The 19,259-nt window shown below is 36.7% G+C and overlaps 1 protein-coding gene across 7 annotated transcripts in view; it reads left to right on the plus strand.

Moving 5' to 3' along the window:
- Positions 1-19,259, plus strand: part of Odad2 (outer dynein arm docking complex subunit 2) — a 174,592-nt gene that overhangs the window by 86,086 nt on the left and 69,247 nt on the right. For all 7 annotated transcript variants that reach the window (XM_087206972.1, XM_087206970.1, XM_087206971.1 and 4 more), the window contains one exon: positions 9,328-9,442. In XM_087206972.1, coding sequence (XP_087063098.1) covers positions 9,328-9,442 — 115 coding nt within the window. The remainder of the gene's footprint in view (positions 1-9,327; positions 9,443-19,259) is intronic.

The following is a 19,259-nucleotide window of genomic DNA, read 5'->3' on the forward strand; positions in this document are numbered from 1 at the left end:
TTAATTTTAGGACTTTTTTCAAGTTCTGTGAACAATATCATTAGAATTTTGATGGAGATTGTATTCAATCTGTAGATCGTTTTTGGTAGTATGACCACTTTAACAATTCTAATTCTGCTGATTCATGAAATGGAATTCTTTCTATCTTCTAGTGTCTTCAATTTCTTTCTTCTTTGTTCTGAAATTCTCATTGTAGAGGCCTTTCACCTCTTTGGTTAGATTGATGCCTAGGTTTTTTTTTAAGGTATTGTAAATGAAATTGTTTTTCTGATTTCTTTCTCTGAGGGTTCATTATTGGTGCATAGGAAAGCTATTGAGGTTTGTATGTTGATTTTTGTATCCTGTCACTTTGCTGAATTTCTTGATTAGCACTAAAAGTCTTTGGTGGAGTCTTTAGGGTCTTCTCAGTATATGATCATGTTGTCTGCAAATAAATATAATTTGACTTCTTCCTTTCCTATTTGTATCCCTTTTATTTCTTTCTCCTACTTAATTGGTTTAGTTAAAATATCAAGTAATACTGTATCTTGAATAGGAGAGGTGAGCATGAACATCCTTATTTTATTCCTAATTTGTAGAGAAAATGCTGTCAATTTTTTTCCATTTAGTCTGATGTTGGCCATAGGATTGTCTACATAACTTTTGTCATAGGGAGGTATGATCCTTTTATACTTAGTTCCTTCAGGTCTTTGTCATGAAGGGAGTTGAATTTTATTGCAGGCTTTTTCTTTATCAATTAAGATGATGATAAGATTTTTATTCTTGATTCTATTTATGTGGTATATTCCATTTATTAATTTGCATATGTTGAACCTTCCTTGAATCCCTGGAATGAAATCAGTTTGATCATGGTATATAAGTTTTAAAATGTGTTATTGAATTCAGTTTCCAAATATTTTATTAAGGAGTTTTGCATCTATGTTCATCAAGGCTATTGGTCTGTCATTTTCTTTTTTTGTTGTGTCCTTATCTGGTTTTGATTCTTGGTGATAACTGGCCTCATGGCATGAGTTTGGAAGCATCCCTTCCCTTCTGGTATTTCATGGAATAGCTTGAGCAGCATTGACAATAGTCCTTCTTTAAAGGTCTGGCAAAATTCAGCAGTGAATCCATATGGTCTTGCAGTTTTCATTCATGTGGGACTTCTTATTGCTGCTTGAATCTCATTGCTTCATTAATCTCATTGTTATTTATCTATTTGGATTTTTAAATATACCCAAGTGGGTGTGTTTGTGACTCTTTTTATCCATTGATCCATTTTTCTTTCATATACCAGTACCACACTGTCTTGATTACTGTATCTCTTTAATAATCAGTATGAATCCTCCAACTTGTTGAGATCCTCTGAGCTACTGAGGATCATTTGTATTTTTCTATACATTTTAAACCATTTTATATAAAATAATTTTTTAAGTCTATGGAAATTTAGTTAAGTCATGTTAGGAATCTATAGATCAATTTAAGGAGAATGGAAATCTTAATGATATTGACATTTCCAATCCATTTATGTGGTATATAGTATCTCTGTTTATTTGGGTTTTCAGTTTCTCTCACGTGGAAATCTTACACGTTTGTTATATTTTTCTAAGTATCTGTTTGTGCTACTGTAATTGGTAATTATTGTTAATTCTTTTTTCCAATTGTTTCATAAGCAATAGATATATATAATTGATTTTAAAATATGTCCTCATGTATTCTAACATACCATTATGTATTGTCACAACCTTAGTAAATTTATTCCTAATATTTTTGTAGATGCTATAGTGTTTTTCTAAATATAGATTATTACATCTGCAAATAATTTACTTTCCTTTCCATCCACCAATTCATATGCCTTTTATTTTTCTTGCTCCGTTAAACTGGTCAGAACCTCTGTTAAAATAAAGTGAGAGTGCAAACATTTCTTTATCATCACTGATCTTGGAGAGATCATTCAAATTTTCACCATTAAATGTGGTGTTACTTGTGCTGAGTTTTTAAAAGATATCCTTTATCATATTGAAGAAGTTTCCATCCATTTTTACTGTGCTGTAAGAGTTTTTTTTAATTGGTTTTTTTTAGTAAAATGTCTTTTCTACCTCTGTTAGGATAATCAGGATTTTTTTCCTCTGTTAATAAGGTGAATTACATTGATTTTTAAAGGTTGAGCCAATCTCCTATTCATTAGATAAAATCGCTCTTATTAAATGCTGTATTATTGTTTTCTTATATTTGTGCATTAAATTTGCTGGTGGTTTGTATTTTCTGTTTATGTTCGTGGATATATTAGCTTATAGCTTTATTTTCTTGTAATATTTTTGTCAAGTTTTAGTATCAGTGTAATGCAGACCTCATAATATGAGAGATTATTTTTTCCTCTTTATTTTGATAGATTTTGTTTAAGGTTGTTTTTTAAAAAATATTTGATATAATTCATTAGCAAACCCACCTGCATTTGGTGTTTTCTTTATGGGAAGGGATTTTTCTCTCTATTTTTAAATTATGAATTTTATTTCTTTATTAGATATGGCACTATTTAGGTTTTCTATTTCTTCTTGAGTCAATTTTGTTAATTTGTGTTTTCCAAGAAATAAGCTCATTTTATTTAAGTTGACCTTACTGTCTTAAAATATCCCTGAATTATTCATTTAATCATTCTTTCATCATTTATAGGTTCTGTAACAGTGATGGCAAACCTTTTAGAGCTTTCAACCATACAAACAGCACGCTGCAGCATGGGTGCCATAGATTCGCCACCACTATTCTATAATTCTTATTTGTCTTCTCTCTGTCTCTCTGTGTCTGTTTGTCACTCTGTCTCTCTCTTTTAGGTTAGTTTATCATGGGAGGCTCAGGGCCCATTTTATTTTTACATTTTTACATTATTTCACAAAACAAAAACCGAAGAATATGCAACAGAATCACGTATTACTTACAAAGCCTAAAATACATATTCTCTGGCCTTTTAAAGGAAATTTTTGTCAACCTCTGCCCTAGTGATTTATCAGTTTTATTCATCTTTTGTGAGAATTGAATTTGACTTTTTTGATTTTTATTTTGTCCATTCTCTGTTTAAGTTCTCCATTTTTATGTAATGTACTTGTTTTTAGTTTAACTTTCATCTTTTCTAGCATCTTAAAGTAAAAATGGTGGTCATCAATATTACAGGTCAGTTATTTTCTTAAATAATTGTTTAACGTTTACCTCTAAGTGTGGTTTTAGCTTCATTTACAAATAAAGTTCTGTTTTTATTTGTATCTGATTAAAATATTCTTATTTTAAATTTTGTGTTCCTTTTTAAAATTTTTAAAAATCTCAAAGTTTCTTAGAAATTTAAATTGGCATAATTACAAATATTTGTGGAGTACAGAGAGAAAATTAAATACATGCACACAGTGTACAGTGATCAAATCAAGGTAGTTATTTCAATCTCCTTTAAAATATGTAAAATTTCTTTGTTTTGAGACGCTTCTAACTCTTTTTTTATAGTTCTTTATAAAATATATAATGTATAATAAATCTCATTCCCAATGTGAGGGTATTGGATCTGGGACCTTTGGGCAGTAAATAGGCCTTAAGAGTGGAGTCCTATGAATAGAATTACCAAACTTTTAAAAGCAACTCCCCAGAGCTTCCTTACCTCTTCTACCACATGACAGGCTCTCACTAGACCCCACATCTGCCAGTGCCTTTGAATTTGACCTTTGTGGCCCACAGCACTAAATAAATGTTTGTTATTGGCAAGCCACTTAGTTTACAGTATTCTGTTTTTGCAACCAGAATGGACTAAGACATAATATATCTTTCTTCTTTCCCCCCACTTTTTTTTTTTTGGCATTACTGAGGATAGAAACCAGGAGCACTTCACCACTGAGCTACATCCCTAACTCTTTTATATGTTTGTTTAGATAGGTCTTACTAAATTGTCCAGGGTTGCCTTAAATTTGTCATCCTCCTGCCTCAGTCTCCCGAGCAGCTGAGATTACAGGCATGTGCCACTACACCAGCTTCTTTGGCAGTTTTTAGATTCTATTCTTAATCTTTGATTGTGGTGTGCATAGGTGTGTGTTTCTTTTGCATTTCTTCTGTTTAGGATTGAGCCATGGAGTAATGTCTTCCATCAATTTGGAAAGATTTCAGTGACTGCCTTTGCAAAAATTCTCTCTTCTCTCCTGGCATCCAATTCCACATACCTTTTTAATTTACTTGACGATCACAGATTTTGGACTTTGTTTTTTCTTTATAATCTTTTTCTCTTTGTTTTTCAGTTTGGATATCATGTATTGGCTTTAAGTTCACAGATCTCCTTCTTTGCTATGACCTGTTTGCTGTTGAGCCCATCTAATGAATTCTTCATTTCTGATACAATAATTTTCAAATCTAGCATTCCATTTGCTTCTACACACACACACACGCACACACACACACACACACACAAACATGAAACAGAGAATGGAGAAAATCTGTGTGTGTGTGTTTAGAGGCAGTAACTACAACTTGATCATTAAAGAGAAAGGATTAAACATTCACCCTTCAATTCTGGAAGAAATGTAACTGAGCTCTAGTTGATAAAAAGAGGAGGCTCTTTATAGAATAATGGCAGCCAATAAACTGAGAAGATTGGAGAAAACATTAAAACTTCAATGCAATAATTCTTTTAGGTAAGAATAATTAGTGGAAATGACCATTAATAATTATTTATAAGGGATGGTTATTGGGATAGGACTATCTCAAGGTGATAGTTTATTACCCCAGATTGTTATTGAATGAAAAGGAAAAACTACACCTTTGTAATGGAGAAATATGATGGTCACTCATACAATTAAATGATCAAATTTTCATTGCTAAGAGATGGACAGTTGAACATTTTGTGCCACTTGTTGTGTTGTGATGGTTGGCACACGACAGGCTCTCACTTAACAGGACTCTATGAGTGAATAATTTTCATGATAAAAATTTCTAGTCTTCACCCATCACTCATATAACTATAAAAGGGAAGACCATGCCTCTGTCTTACTAAGGCCAATGGAACCTTGACATATCTCTCCACTGGCTGCCATTTTATGTCTATTCTCCAAGTTTGTTTTCCCATAGCCTCTGTAGAATCATGCATATAGGTAAAAACAAAAACATTGAGGATGTTTTAAAGCAAAATTATTTTCTAATCAGTTTTTTTTTAACAAGGCAGATCATTTAAATTCTTCTGACATACGTTTGTGTTTCCTTTTATACTGAATTGCCACCTTGTTTCAAAGTCTGTAGATTTCAGTTGCATCCATTAATATTGTGATTGAAGAGTGTTATGGTTTTTATCCAGAATGACCCCTAAAGTCTCGTGTGTTTGGAGGGTGATTGAGTTATGGGAACAGTATAGATGACTTGCTGTTGAGAGATGGGGTCTGATCACAGGGAGCATGCCTGAAAGGATCGTCTCCCTCCCCAGCTCCTCCCTTCTCAGTCTGCTTCCTGCCATGAAAGGAGCAGCTTCCCTGGATGAGATCCTTCTTGCATGACATTTCTGCCTAGAGCCAACCAAACATGCAAGGACTAAACCTTATAAAATCGGAACTAAAATAAACCTCTCCTGTGTTAAGTTGTTGGTCCTAACCATGAGAAAGTAACCAAGACAAAAAGCATCGTGTTCTTTTGGGCCACTTGATATTATCCTGCCAGCTACTCTTCATTTGAGCTGTAATTGTCATGTGATAGTATTTATCAGTGTAATATTGAAAATACTGTGACATTTTTGGAAAACATGTGCAGTTATGATTTCAAAATAGCTACATTGGTTTGGCAGAAGGAAACCCTACATTCTGATGCATGCCCATAATACGTGTACAGACTGTCCACATTTGTTCATTGGTGTGGGCTCCGTGGGTAGATGAGCCCGCCAGACTTCTTGGCAATCCTAGCAAATATTAATAGAACAAAAGAAACCAAGAAACATAACCAGCAGCTGCTTCCTTTTTTACTAGCCAGAATATGTACATCTATTCGTCTCTCTAGAGCTGTTATTCTGCCAGCCAGTAGTCTGACATCCATGATGAAGTTAGATTTTGAAAACAAATAATTTAGCTTCATTTTTGCAATGTCAAGCAATTCATATAAAATTTTACTGATATAAGGACTGGAAGAGCTGATACACTGCTGGAGATTCATTCAGAGCAAGGTATTAACAGGGGTAAGCCCCACTGAAAATGAATGGTGAGAAATTAATACCTCCTATGAGCACATAATTTTATATATATTGTACAAAAAGCAATAAAGCTGTAAAGAAGTTCTGTGTAAATACATCTTCAACAGAGATAAATGAAAATATTCAAATGAAAATGAAAATATTACTGGCTAGGTTTAGAATTTGAATGTGTACTTTGAAAGTATAACATTAGAAATGGAGTGCATTTATGTTGGGATGGAGTTTCGATTCATCCCAAAAGGAGTGAGTAGAGACTATCTTGTTTCAGATCCATTTAGTGGATACTTGCCGGCGGTGGCATCTTCCCCTGTGCACAGTGAGCAGTAGATGACTCCTGATATCCAGGAAAGGACAGTGATGGGGAGACAGGACGCACACACGTGACTACAAGGCAAAGCAGTGTGCTGTGAGCACCAGAAAAGGGAAAGCAAAAATGTTTTTAAAAGCTTAAAGGCAGCGGAAGCCAGAGGATTTGTGAAAGAGGTTTTGTTGTAGGCCTTAAATGATGGATTATACCAGCTGAAGATGGGGACGGCATGGGCATCTGATAGCTGGGCAAGTTTCTGTGGTTTGTGAAACAGCGTCTCCTCGGCGTTCACATGGAAGCCATGCACACAGCCATCATGATGGGCCCTGTCTTCCTCGTTAGACTGTAGTTTCCTGAAGGGCAATTAATGCCAATTCAATCATTTGCAGATTCTATACTAATGAATTGATGGACTCACTTAACATCATTTGTGGATGAAGTTCACAAATGCACTTCCCCATTTTCACTGTCATTTATGGATCGCTGAGAGCAGTGAGCAGTTTTTAGTCACTCAATGGCACATGTTTCCAGCTGAGGACAGGGACGTGCACACCTGCTTTCCTGGTTCAGCGCTCATCTTGAAAGCAGGTGTCCTTTTTGCAGTCATTTCTGTGCTTTGGATTGGGGATTTTGATGTTTCAGATGGTCCTGAAGCTATACAGTGTTGCCAAGTGCCAGAAGACTGCGATGTACCTCCTCCAGAGTTATTGTGCTGTTGGCCATAAGTTTGATGTTAATTCAACAATATCTATTAAATAAGGTGCCTTTAAACAGTGACTTACATGAAAGAAGGCTATATACTGATTGACTGACAAAAGTGTTCAGACCGGATGCCTACAGGAAGAAAATTTGCCCCTAGGAACCAAGATTCAATATTTGCTCATTTAGTGTTTGCAGTGACTTCATAGAGCCTAAGTAACAAGCATTCCCGACATTTGGTATTTCTGCATGCCTAGCATTCATTGTTTAGCAAAAGGCCATGGAGTTTTATGAGCTGTTGCATGAATATAGGGAACTTGAAGCAATAAATCAGCTTCCCAAAATATGTGAAGACTGAGTTCAGGCATTGGGCGTGTCATCTAGGGAATAGACAGCCATTGGAGATGTTTCTATCCTGGGAGCAATCTTTCGGTTGTGATTGTTCAATAAGCATCAGGTAAATATACTAGGTCGTGTCATGGATAGAATGAAGGTCCCTGAAGCCTGCTTATTAGGAGCTGTTGTAGAAGCCCTAAACGTTTCTTTAGGAAGGTTAATTTCACTGTATTGGATGGTTGCAAAAGGAGAGAAACTGAAGACACAAAACCAAGTTATGCAGGTCTGCAGTGATTCTGATAAAATTTTTTCAGGGAAGAGGGGTGTTCAGGATTGAATCTGTTTTTTCTTTTAAACAGGACATGTGTGCCATCTAAATGACTTTTACTTTAATGACAATTTCTTTCTCAGAGTGGATATTTAAATATTACTAATGCTTAATTTGCCGCCGTGTTGTAAAATGTGCCTATATAGAGATGTATTCTGTTATTCAATACTCATTATAAAATTTTGTCTAAAAACTACAGAGACTCAGAGATCAGCATTAATTATATTTTCAGTAGCATATATAAATAAATCCTTTTTTGTAAAATGCCTAGTTCATTTGTTTTTTTAGTTTCCATTAATTGAGAAATAAAACTGTGTTCTCACAGCATATTGATAGAAAGCTTTAAATATGCAGAGCTATTTAGTTAAATTTTGGTTTAAAAATACTTTCTCAGGCACTTTTTTTCTTACTAGAAGTCAGTTTTTGAGCCAGTTTATATCTCACTGTAGGCTGTTTGCATCACCCATTTTACGAGGTTATGCAAAACTGATATCCTACTTGGATCCTTTGGGATAATTCATTTTTTTTCCTGGAAAACTCATCTCAGGTAATCAAGAAATGTAGATCTTTTAAAATGTCAGTTTTCAAGGAAGAATTTGAATGGCATTTCAAGATAGCAGAGTTTATTCTATCTGTGGCTAAATACTACATGCGCTTAATTTAGTGGGAGATTTACAAATCAAAGAATTTTGATGTTCTTTATCTTTTTGCATGTGCTTTGAATTTAATATGTCTTTGTGAACAAAGCCATGTTTGTAAAGGATATTAAGTTCTTCTTGGCCTTCTCCATTGCAAGCACTCAGTGGACCTATTGCAGGGTTATGCTCCCTGGACTGATTGATGTATAAACAGAAGACAGATGGCGTAGAGATGACTCTGATGATAATTCATTTTTCAGCTAGTCATGAAGATATTTTGATTACAGTGTGTTTAAGCAATTATAACACAGTCTGCAATGTCAGTCTTGCTGGGAAGCGAGCACATGGAAAACAGGTTAGGTGTTCTTCGTGCCCAACAAAGGATGCACTGTGGGGTAAAGATTTTAATTCCTAATGCTAGATTAGGACTGAAGGAGTTTGAAATATGTCATACAGTGAGGTTAGTCAATTAAACGTAGACCAAATAAAAAAGGTAACCGCACAGCTTTGAGGCATAAATATTTGTTTTGGAAAGTATTTAGATATTAGTATATGAAAGAAACCAGTACTTTTTTGCATTTAGGCAACAGTCTGTGTAATTAAAAAATTATGTGGCTTGATTTTAAGTTTATGTGAATTGTAATTATCATGTAGCTTGCTTTCCATGTCATGAATTTAAAACTGAAATCAGAGGGCGGACAATTCAACAGCGTGTTATAATCTTGCTGTTGTTGATATTTTACAAAAGAGAAAACAACAATTACTGTTGTGTGACTAGGTGGGTTAAGTTTTCATTTTCACTTACTAATTACAGATTATACCACTGTTTCTGGTTTCACCATAGAATAATTGATCGCTTAGATGGAGTTCGCTTGTTGTGGTCCCTGCTGAAAAATCCTCACCCTGATGTGAAGGCCAGCGCAGCGTGGGCCCTCTGTCCCTGCATCCAAAATGCAAAGGTAGGAGGAGCAGGCTGCAAAGCATCTTGATTTAGAATCTCAGCTACCATGTTGAATGATGTCACCATGGGTCACTAGTTGCTCTCACTTACTGTTGGCCAGACTGACCTGGTGGGAAAGAATGCTGAACAGTGAGTATGCAAAGAGTGTTGAGCAGTGCCTTTTTCTGGTCCATTTAAAAATGCCAAACAAAAGTATTCTAAGACGACAGTGCTTACCAAGTCCTCCTTGGATAGTGCAGTGGACGCAAGTACCCCGTAAGTCAGGATGAAGCAAAATTGCCTTGTGTGATAAGGAAATCTTCTGCACTTGCCTGCTGTTTCCAGAGAGGGCAGGACTGCAGGGGCTGGGCTGCTTGCAGGGTAGGGACAGCCTCGGAGCGATCACTGAGGTTGGCCTCACCTTGCAGGCCCCTAACTTCACTGACTGGCTTTCCTCTCTGTCAGCAACGACTAGGTTAGAAGTTTCTGATGTCTATTTTGGCTCTTCTCTTTAAATCTTACTATTTTCTTTAAAGGCCTCATTTTCAGCCAGCCTGTTTTCTTATCTTAATATTTTTTGACCAGAAATTTTCCTTGAAGACCCTTGTTGCTGATACTTCTTTCCGTTGAATGTTTTCATCTGAAGGATTTTATTTCTATAAGAAATTCCATTGCCCTAAATTTAATCTTTTGTAAAAAGTGAGCTGTCAGGTATGGTGGGAGCGGAGGAGACCTACTACAAGTTCAGCCATTTACTGCCAAGGTTAAAGAATTAAAAAGTCTCAAATGTCCAGCCACAGGAAAACGGACAAAAAGGAATAAAATAGTACTCTATTCGTACCATATCATGCAGTGCAGTAGCAAAAAATGAATTTATTCAAGCCGTGTAGTCATTAATATTGATAAATCTCATAAACATTAAGCAAAATAAAAACAAGTTGCAGGAGTAGATAGATAATATGATTCCTATTGAGCTTCAAAGAACGTTTTAAATGTAAAACTTAAACCATATTATTTAGAGAGCAAGAAACAAAAGCCAATTGGGCATAGGTAGATACACATCTTTAAAGCATAATCCTCATTGGTTCCTTCACCTATCAGCCCAGCCCTTCATTCATAAATATGAACAACCAAGATGAGCAAATACTGGAGAAATACTAATGGTATTAAAGAGAGAAACCAAGATTAATAAGCAGAACTAACTTCAGAGGGAAAAAAAGATACTGTGAGGAAAAGAATATGCTATGAAATTTTAGAAATTAATATTCTCAGAGAGATCCTATATTTAAATAGGCTGTTATGAAAAAAATACTCAGTAAGAAAAGTCTTGAAATAAAAAATTATTTGGCAGAACCATAAATTTAGTAAGAGGGATGAATATTATTGGTGTGGCTAAATAATTACCTCAAAGGTAAAGTCTGATAAATAAGAATGTAAAGCAAAAGTGAAAAGAAGACAGGACATAAAATCACATTAAAAGAAAGAGTAATTGAGGGGAAGAAAAAGTCGTAACTTTTTTAGGGCAAATTTTCTTAAGCTGGATCGCTGCTAATCTTCAGATTAGAAAGATTCACTTAATGGCAAGCAGGAAAACAAGCAAACAAAAACGCCTATACTGATACACAAATTTAAACTTGATGTTTTCAGAGATTAAAGGAAAGCAAAAAGTTACAAAAAAGGGAGAATTACACTAGCAGTAGACTTAATATCATGCACAATAAGTTCTGAAAACAAATGGAATAAAAAGCCTTTTCTTCCTTTAGAAGAAAATACTTTTTTATCCTAGAATACTATATCTTACAAAATTTGCATTCAAATATGACCATAGAGTTAGAACAGAATAAAGACGTCTTTTTAAAAGAAATGCTGAGATTATTTCCTATGAACTTTTTCTGAATTTTTTTTAACTTTAGGGTATTTTCCAGAAAAAATATTCTAAGAAAGCAAACAATGTGAGTTGTAAGAGACAAGTGAATACACAATTAGAATTTCAATTAAATATGAATTTATATTGATAATATGCTTGATTAAATTATTAAGAAAGAATTCCTCCAAAAGTAGTAGCATAAAAAAATAAAATAAAAACAGCGTTGTTACACTAATAATAGTCTGGCTCCAAGCTACCAGATGATTCACAAAACCTGTTAGGTAGTAGGAAGTAATCAATAGGTAAAAGTGTACCAAGGTCTTTCCTTTTCCTAGAAAAAATAAATGTTATAGAAACTACAGTGGTACCTTGGTATTCGCCGTTACTTGGTTCCAGGAGATGTGAGGGTACCAGAAAGGTTGAGCACCAAACAAATTGCTTTGGCTAAGAAGGGAGCAAGTCACAAGCAGTCACCACCAGCAAGGTCTAGTACCAAACAAAAGACCTGTAGCAGGACAAAATTTTCACTTCAAAATGTGTCAAGTACCAAATTCATGGAGTTTCCAAGCAGTCAAGTACCAAGGTATGACTGTAGTTAATTCTCAGTGATCATTGAAAATACAAATTTAGGTATGGAATTTAGTGGTATCATTGGTGACGTACCATTTCATTTAGATAGTGTATTTCTCCTGATGCTGTTATTTTATGTGAATTGTGTCTGCTCTTCTCCTGGACTTGAACTTCTGGACGTGGACCTGCCTTGCACCATTTTCCTATTCGTTATTCCTGTGTGGGCTTTCTACCCTGAATATCTGGTCTCCTGGGCTGATCAAACCTTAGCCATGACCCAGCCTGCCTCTCTTTTTGCCCTTGACCCCAAAGCCCAAACTCGATCCATCCTCCATAGAGAGCTCCTCTTGAACCATTTCTCTGTATGCTTCCCACCCCCAGCAACCTAGAGTCCTGGAATTCTTCTCAACCTCAGCCTTCTTACCTGTCTTGATGGAGAGACAGACTTGTGGAGAGTAGATCTCTCATCCACTTCTCTCACCAAGTGCACTCTCCTGTATGCACTTGCTGTTCAAGCAGGACGAGCATTTGGAGAGTCTTTAACCTGGAAGTGACATGAATAATGTGGAGAAGTGGAACATGTATGGGTAGGTAATTAAGCTATTACAATAGCTGAGATGCAAAAAAGTTAAAAATTTCTATAATATAGTGGTGGTGGCATGGAGAGAGGAGTCAATGTAAGAAATAATTGAGAAGTAGAATCAGAAATTGGTGAGCGATTAGATGTTGGCTGTGAAGAAGTCAAGAAAGATTTTTTGATTTGTTGTTATTTAACTTCGACAACTAGGAACACATTACAGCTTTTACCAAACACAGGTATGTGATTTTTGAGAAAAAATTGTGAATTTGCTTCCATCCAGGTGGACATGTCCAGTAACTGGAATATATGAAACTGGGTGTCAGGAAAGAGTTCTGGTCTGGTACTGTACACATTGGTGTCACAAGCAGGTAGAGGTGGAGGTCTTGAGGACAGTTGAAAGGGACAGAGAGTGCAGTGAGAGGAGATCAATTATGACAGCCAGAAGTCCAGGAGTAAGATGGGAGTGTGGAGCCCCCAGGAGAGAGCAATTGTAAGAAGGCCAGAAAGAAGCCAAGTCAGGAAGGGAGAGGGTACATTCACAGAATCCTTGACTCTGAGAGGACAAATACATGTGAAAACTGAAAAGAAGAGATGAAATGCTGCATGAAGATTATATAGTCTAATTGGGCATGGCCATTTCTATCGAGACCTGAGAGTTTAAAACCAAGTGGCACCAGGGTGAGAGATGAATTGAGAGAAGGAAATTAAGAAAATTAATAGAGCTTTGTGTAAGCTTAGTGTTTGTTGGTTTTTTTGTGTGTTTTTTCCTTTGTTTTATTTGAGATTAGGTCTCGATATGTTGACTAGGCTTCCGAGCCTCCTGCCTCAGCCTCCCCAGTAGCTGGGATTACAGGTGCTGTGAAGTCTAGATGATAGCTCAGGTTTCAGGAATGGTTAATATGGGAGAGGCATGAGTGCGCATAGCTAAAGGAGGACTGGACACAGGGGTGTAAGGAGGCGGGAAGGAAGGGAGGAGGAGGGGAAGGAGGCAGGGAAGAGATACTGAAAGGAGCGCCTCCTTATTTATCCAGGCAACGAACCAATCTGTCCACTTACTCTGATTTGAAATTCAGAAGTGAGAAATTTATCAAAGGGATATGATTTAATATCCTTCCATGAATTTAAAAATTTGAAGTAGACTTGTTAGCAGATCACTAACTTGGCTAATTACTTCAACAGTAAGGACTGGCTTTTCTGATTGGGTAAAATGGAAGACATTTCTATATATTGAATTAACTAAATATACAGAGTCAGAATTTTGATGAGTATATATATATATAATCAGAAATGACATCTTCTGTGTGACTAAATTTACGATGAAAACATGTTTAGGTGTTGATCTACAATGGATGAGGAGGATACATAGCTTTTCAAAAATGTCTTGTGATATGTGAGCAAAACCTTGGAAGACCATTGTTCTAGTCTGTCAAGTCTAGACCTGAAATGGGAGAGATGGAAGCATAATCTTTCCTCGAGAAACTAGTCTGATTTGCAAGGCCCTGAGCTTTTTGAGAAATCCCCTTCTGCAGAGTCAGAAGCCGAATATTATGTTGGTGCTCACAGTTACATCTTTCCGCAACCAAACTCATTCTCCCGGGGCAGGAGGACACTTCACGGACAGAGTACCAAGGAACTCGTGGGCTCAGAAAAGGAGGAGGAAAGATTGCACGTCTATGATATTTACAATAGATAGAATCTCATTGTTGATACAGACCCCAGTCAAATCATGGTTGAAGAAGCTCTGGCTAAATGAAACTCTCTATGCTGATGACAGCATCCTGTTCACATAGGTGACCACGCCCCTTGAGCGGGGCCGTGGAGAGCTTAGGTTGTGACTGTATGGCTTTGGCTCCTGGGTATTGTTTTGGTCCCAAATCTAAGGCAGGCAGACAGTGGTGAGTTGTAAGGCAACTGCTAAAAAGAAATGAAAACCTCAAGAATGGTTCCATGTTAATTACGTACATTTTAGTAAAGTGCCGGGAAAAAAATTACCTATGTTTGGCACTTGGAGGAGATCACCGCAAACTAAGAGCTAATGGTTCTTCCCTAACAATGAATAGCTCTCCGATTATTTAGACATGTCTCTCATATCACATTCTAATTTTCTTTGGTGGTGTAGTATTTTACTGTATGGCCATATCATAACTTATTTATGCAATTAATTTTCGAGTGTTAAAAAACAGTGATGGTTAATGAAACAAAAGTTTCATTGGAGAATTTCTGGAATGATTTCTCACACAGAAGAAATGAAGCGACTCACTGGTAGAAATGCGGGCATAGCTCCCCAGGCATGTGTCGACATTGTGTCACCAGTTAATGGGAGGTTTTTTCTGGTGGGACATAAACTAGTGGTGCATTTTGGGAGCATCTAACTTTTGGATTAGCTGAGATGGTATGGGCAAAGTACATGGAAATGTGAATACACATGGAGCTTATGTGTGTTTTGAAATCTTAGGATCTAAATCATAGGTCTTTTATCGCCATCTGAGACTTCCCACTTGATTATATTCAGTTTTGCATTTTCAGTTAGTTCTTTGTACATCATTTATTATGTTTATGTGATTTAAAATTGTTTTCCAAAGAGATCATAAATCCTGAGGAGGGAGAAGGGGCAAGGGGTGTTTTCTGAATATGCTGGGACATCCAGCTTGCAGCAGAGTAATGGAGCTGGAAGAGATCTTGGTAGACCTTTCGGACCACTTTTTGCTCCTCCTCCCCACCCCTTCCCCTTTTAGGCAAGTTACTGACTCAGCTTTCTAGGAGAGATTGCCTTTGGTTTTGCATGCAAGCTTTCCACATCTTTTCACATATAATACTCTGGCAAGTAATTTTTGACTTACTAACTTACAATTCATAGGGTTTGGCATCACTTTGAAATAAATAAGGTCTTTGGATGGAAGGCTGTGACAGTAGAGCTACAGGAAGGAGCACACAAAAAGGGACACAGCCCCCTGCCATGTCTGTCAGGCACCCTGCTATCCAGGGGCACTGGATACCTGTGTCCACGTGGTGCAGATATGGTGAAACGCCACCTGTTTGAAAGGCTTTTCGTTTTTTATGTTGTTAGCGGCATATACATTAGAACATATTTGTAGCACTATCCATTAAGAAAATAAGATGTGGAAATCACCTCTAGTCAATGTTTTACATCTTTTCTTATTGGGAAATATTTTGAACTAGTTATCATTGAGCAAGCCAAGCAGCAAAGTAGCAACATAAAAGACCTCAGTAATAAATTATGGGCTAATTGAGACAATGATTCATAACATAAGTTGGCGTTGAGTTTGGATTGTAACTGTTTTGTTATTAGTTCCATAAAACAAATGTTGTGTCAAATTTTTTTTCTGGTAATAAAAAATACTGACCTTTTCAGCAGTCATGATTAGAAAGTTTAAAACTTTTCATTTTGGGAATGTAAAAAAGTATATAGAATACTTTCTGAAAACTTAGGAATAAAATGTGCTGAGTGAAAAAGATGTTTTATCCACTTAATAATTATTTGGCCATTACCTAATGATTGGAAAATCAGAGTGTGAAGTGTAAAGTCGGTCTTAGGGTCTTTGTAAAACTTGAAAGAATATTTAAGATAGGAAGTAAGTGTCCTCAGAAAGCCACTCACTGTTCTTTAGTCCCAAGCCCAGAAGAACAAAGGGGGAAACTAGTGTTCAAATTACCAAAGATTTAGTGTGTATTTTCCTATGGAGTTTTATTTTTAAATTTACCATTTAAGATGTTTTCTGCATCAGGCGTCTGGCAAGTTTTTGAGAATTTTTTTTTCAATTATGATTGCTAAAACAATAGAACTTAAGGCTTGGCCTCTGTTGTGCTATTGTTTATCCATTTCATGGGCTGCAAGTCTGGTTGCAGACTCATAACTACTTTGTAAAAATGTGAGAGATTTGTAAGTGGAAATGAAAAGCTGTTGCTTTCATGCTGAGTGATCAAACACATTTTTGGAGCAAACTGCCCGTTGAACAGGTGTTCAGTATTATGAAATTGTGATGTAAAGACTGCAGCAACCAACTCTGGCAAAAATCCATGTATTAAATTCTTTGTTCTTAAGAAGCAAAACCCTCTGGTGCAGAAAGCCAATCATGTGCTCTGTGAACCATAATATATTGAAAAATAATAGGAACTCATGTAAGGAATATAGTATAATTGTTTCACCTCACTTATAATCACTTTTTACCTTGTGCCAACATTTATAAGAATTAATTTCTCAAAATATCATTTTTAATATTGCTTCTTTTTGTGAATGTCCTTGGATAGCATGGAATTTCTTTGATACACTTTCTTTCCATTGATGAGGTGGGTTTTTTTTTAAGATTTAAGAAAAAAGCAAAAGTTAAATTATTTGCTTTTTCCTAAGAATTGTTATGTCATACTGGTTATGAATTATTTAATTAATATAATTTATAATAAATGTCATGAATTAGATAGAAAACAGGTATTCTTATTTTAGAAAAAACCACTCCAAATGTATGTCAGTTGTAGAATTAGGAAGAAAACTCAATTTGCCTTTCAAAATTGGTTATTATATCTGTGAGATCATTTGGTCTTGTAACCTTGTTAAACTTAACTTTGCTACTTGTTTAGAAAATAGTGTCTGGTTTTGTATTTTGATCTTGGAGGAGAAAAAAAACCCCTCAAAAACTCCAATAATTTCAAAACCAGTGACCTAAAGATCTGCTCCAAACAGAGAAGCCAATCAGAGAAATCTGAGAATGATTCCCCAAGAGAGAAGAGAAAAAGTTCATTTCTGTGGGGTCGGAATACGTGCGTGGGCAACTTTAGCCGAGCACCGCGCATGCGCGAGGCCGACTTTCTGACCCCAGGTGTGGTAGCATGGCCGACCAAACAGGGCGGGAGTGTGACATCACTCTCCCTTTACCTCCAGCTGCCCAGTGAGCCATGCCCACTCGGGGAGCCAGAGGACCTGGAGAAGGCCTGTGGAGGCCTTTAGTTTCCCACTGGACATGGGGCTGTAAATATAGTTCACGAAATTGGGTTTGGCCATGCTTGGAGCATAGAATGTATAGATGTTCAGCCGTATGCCAAAAAATCAACAGAGTGTTTTTAAAAAATGTAAAACTACTTCACAGTGTAATTCGCGCTTGTGTTCTGTCTGCCTGTTTGGGGTCTACTGTTGTTTTTAATCACCAAATACTTGAAGGATGCTCTGCATCTGGCCCTGAGTTTCCAAAATCCTAAAAGTTTAAACTAACAAACTATAGTATAAATATTCTTTTTTTTTTTTTTGTACTGGGGATCGAACTCGGTCCTTGGCCTGCGCAGCAGGTGGCGAAACCACTGAGCTAAATCCCCGGCCCTGGTATAAATATTCTTGATGGGAGCTGAGAATGTAGCTCGGTGATCCCCAGCACTGAGAGCAAATTGCATACTAGATTTTCAGGGGAAAGAAAAATGAAGGTGATTAGAGGTCTATTTTCAGAGTATGGCTGGGAGGGCCACCAGCTGCAGGTCCTGTCTGTTCCTTTCACATGGATTCCTGACTCACACGGTCCGCTTCTCAGTTCCTTCTCCACTGACAGCTATGTTGGAGGGTGCTGGGCTAGGAAGGGGTGGAATTAACAGGAACAATATGCGAATGCAAAGTTAAGACCAAAGGTATCGACTATGCTACATAGGAACTTCATGGGCAAAATTCTGCACTCAGCCATTGCTACACAACCACTATTCTATCCACCTCAGCCCCAAACACCTAGAATTTCACATTGTACTTTGTCACCATCAAAATGTCCCCTGTTAAAATGCACTGAACTGGGACCCCAGGTATCCTGTCCCTTTCAGCTCATTGGCTCAAACACTCCTGGTGCACTTTGACCCCAGCAAAGGGGTCTTTTGACCCCATTTGACTCCCATCCCATGAGCCCACTGTGCTCTGTATGCAGTCCTTTTCCTATCTTCATTTCCCTCCAGTGCACCTTAGATTCCATCTCAGTGCACTGCATTCCAAATACCTACAAATCCATTTACTCTCTCTGTCCATCGTAACTTCTGGACAAGGTCTTAATGCTGGGGCACTGAAAACCATGAAATTGGACTGGTTACCATCATTAAATGCTCTCAGTCATGCATCTCAAATTAGACCATGTAACAAAGTCTTTCAGTGAGCTTATTCCAGTTCTGCAGTGAGTTGCTCCTGTCTCACAAAACCTCTACCTGCTCCTATGCTGTATAGGCTTCTTCTGTTAGAGAGTTCACTGGGAATGGGATGCCCAAAAGGAGGAACATCTCTATCTGTAAACCTACCTGAATTCAGACCTGCACATACCTTCTATTTTAGCACTTTAAAAAGTGTTGTTTTGGTTTTTCCTTTCCTTCCTCATTTCTGATCAGAAAGAACTGTCATTCTTCTCTCTGGTCTCCTTTGTTCTCTTATGTCTTTTCTCTCTGGCTTCTTTTATAATTTTCCACTTTATTTTTAGTTTTCAGCAACAAATTGTGATATGAGCACATGTGTAGTAATTTTCCTGCTTGTAATTCACAGAGCTTTCTGAATCTGTGGGTTGCTGTTTTAGATCAAATTTGGAAAAAAATTTAGGTCACTGTGTTTTAAGTTTTCTTCCTTGTTTTCTTTTCTCTCATCAGATTCCAATTCCATGTGTTTCTTTGAACACTTTGTGGGTTTCTGAATTTTTTTGTGTGCTGGCCATTGTGTAGGTTAAAATTTATATATATGCACATATATGTTTAAAAAGTAGTGGGAACATTCTTTCCTCCATTAGACAGCAGGAATAGTGGTTAAACAGTTTGATAAAATTAAAAATTGAATTTATTCGGAGCAGGACTACAGCC

Source organism: Heterocephalus glaber, unplaced genomic scaffold (genome assembly GCF_053883595.1).
Source record: "Heterocephalus glaber isolate CG9 unplaced genomic scaffold, H.glaber_assembly_v1.0 deba00000738, whole genome shotgun sequence".
Lineage (NCBI taxonomy): Eukaryota > Metazoa > Chordata > Mammalia > Rodentia > Bathyergidae > Heterocephalus > Heterocephalus glaber.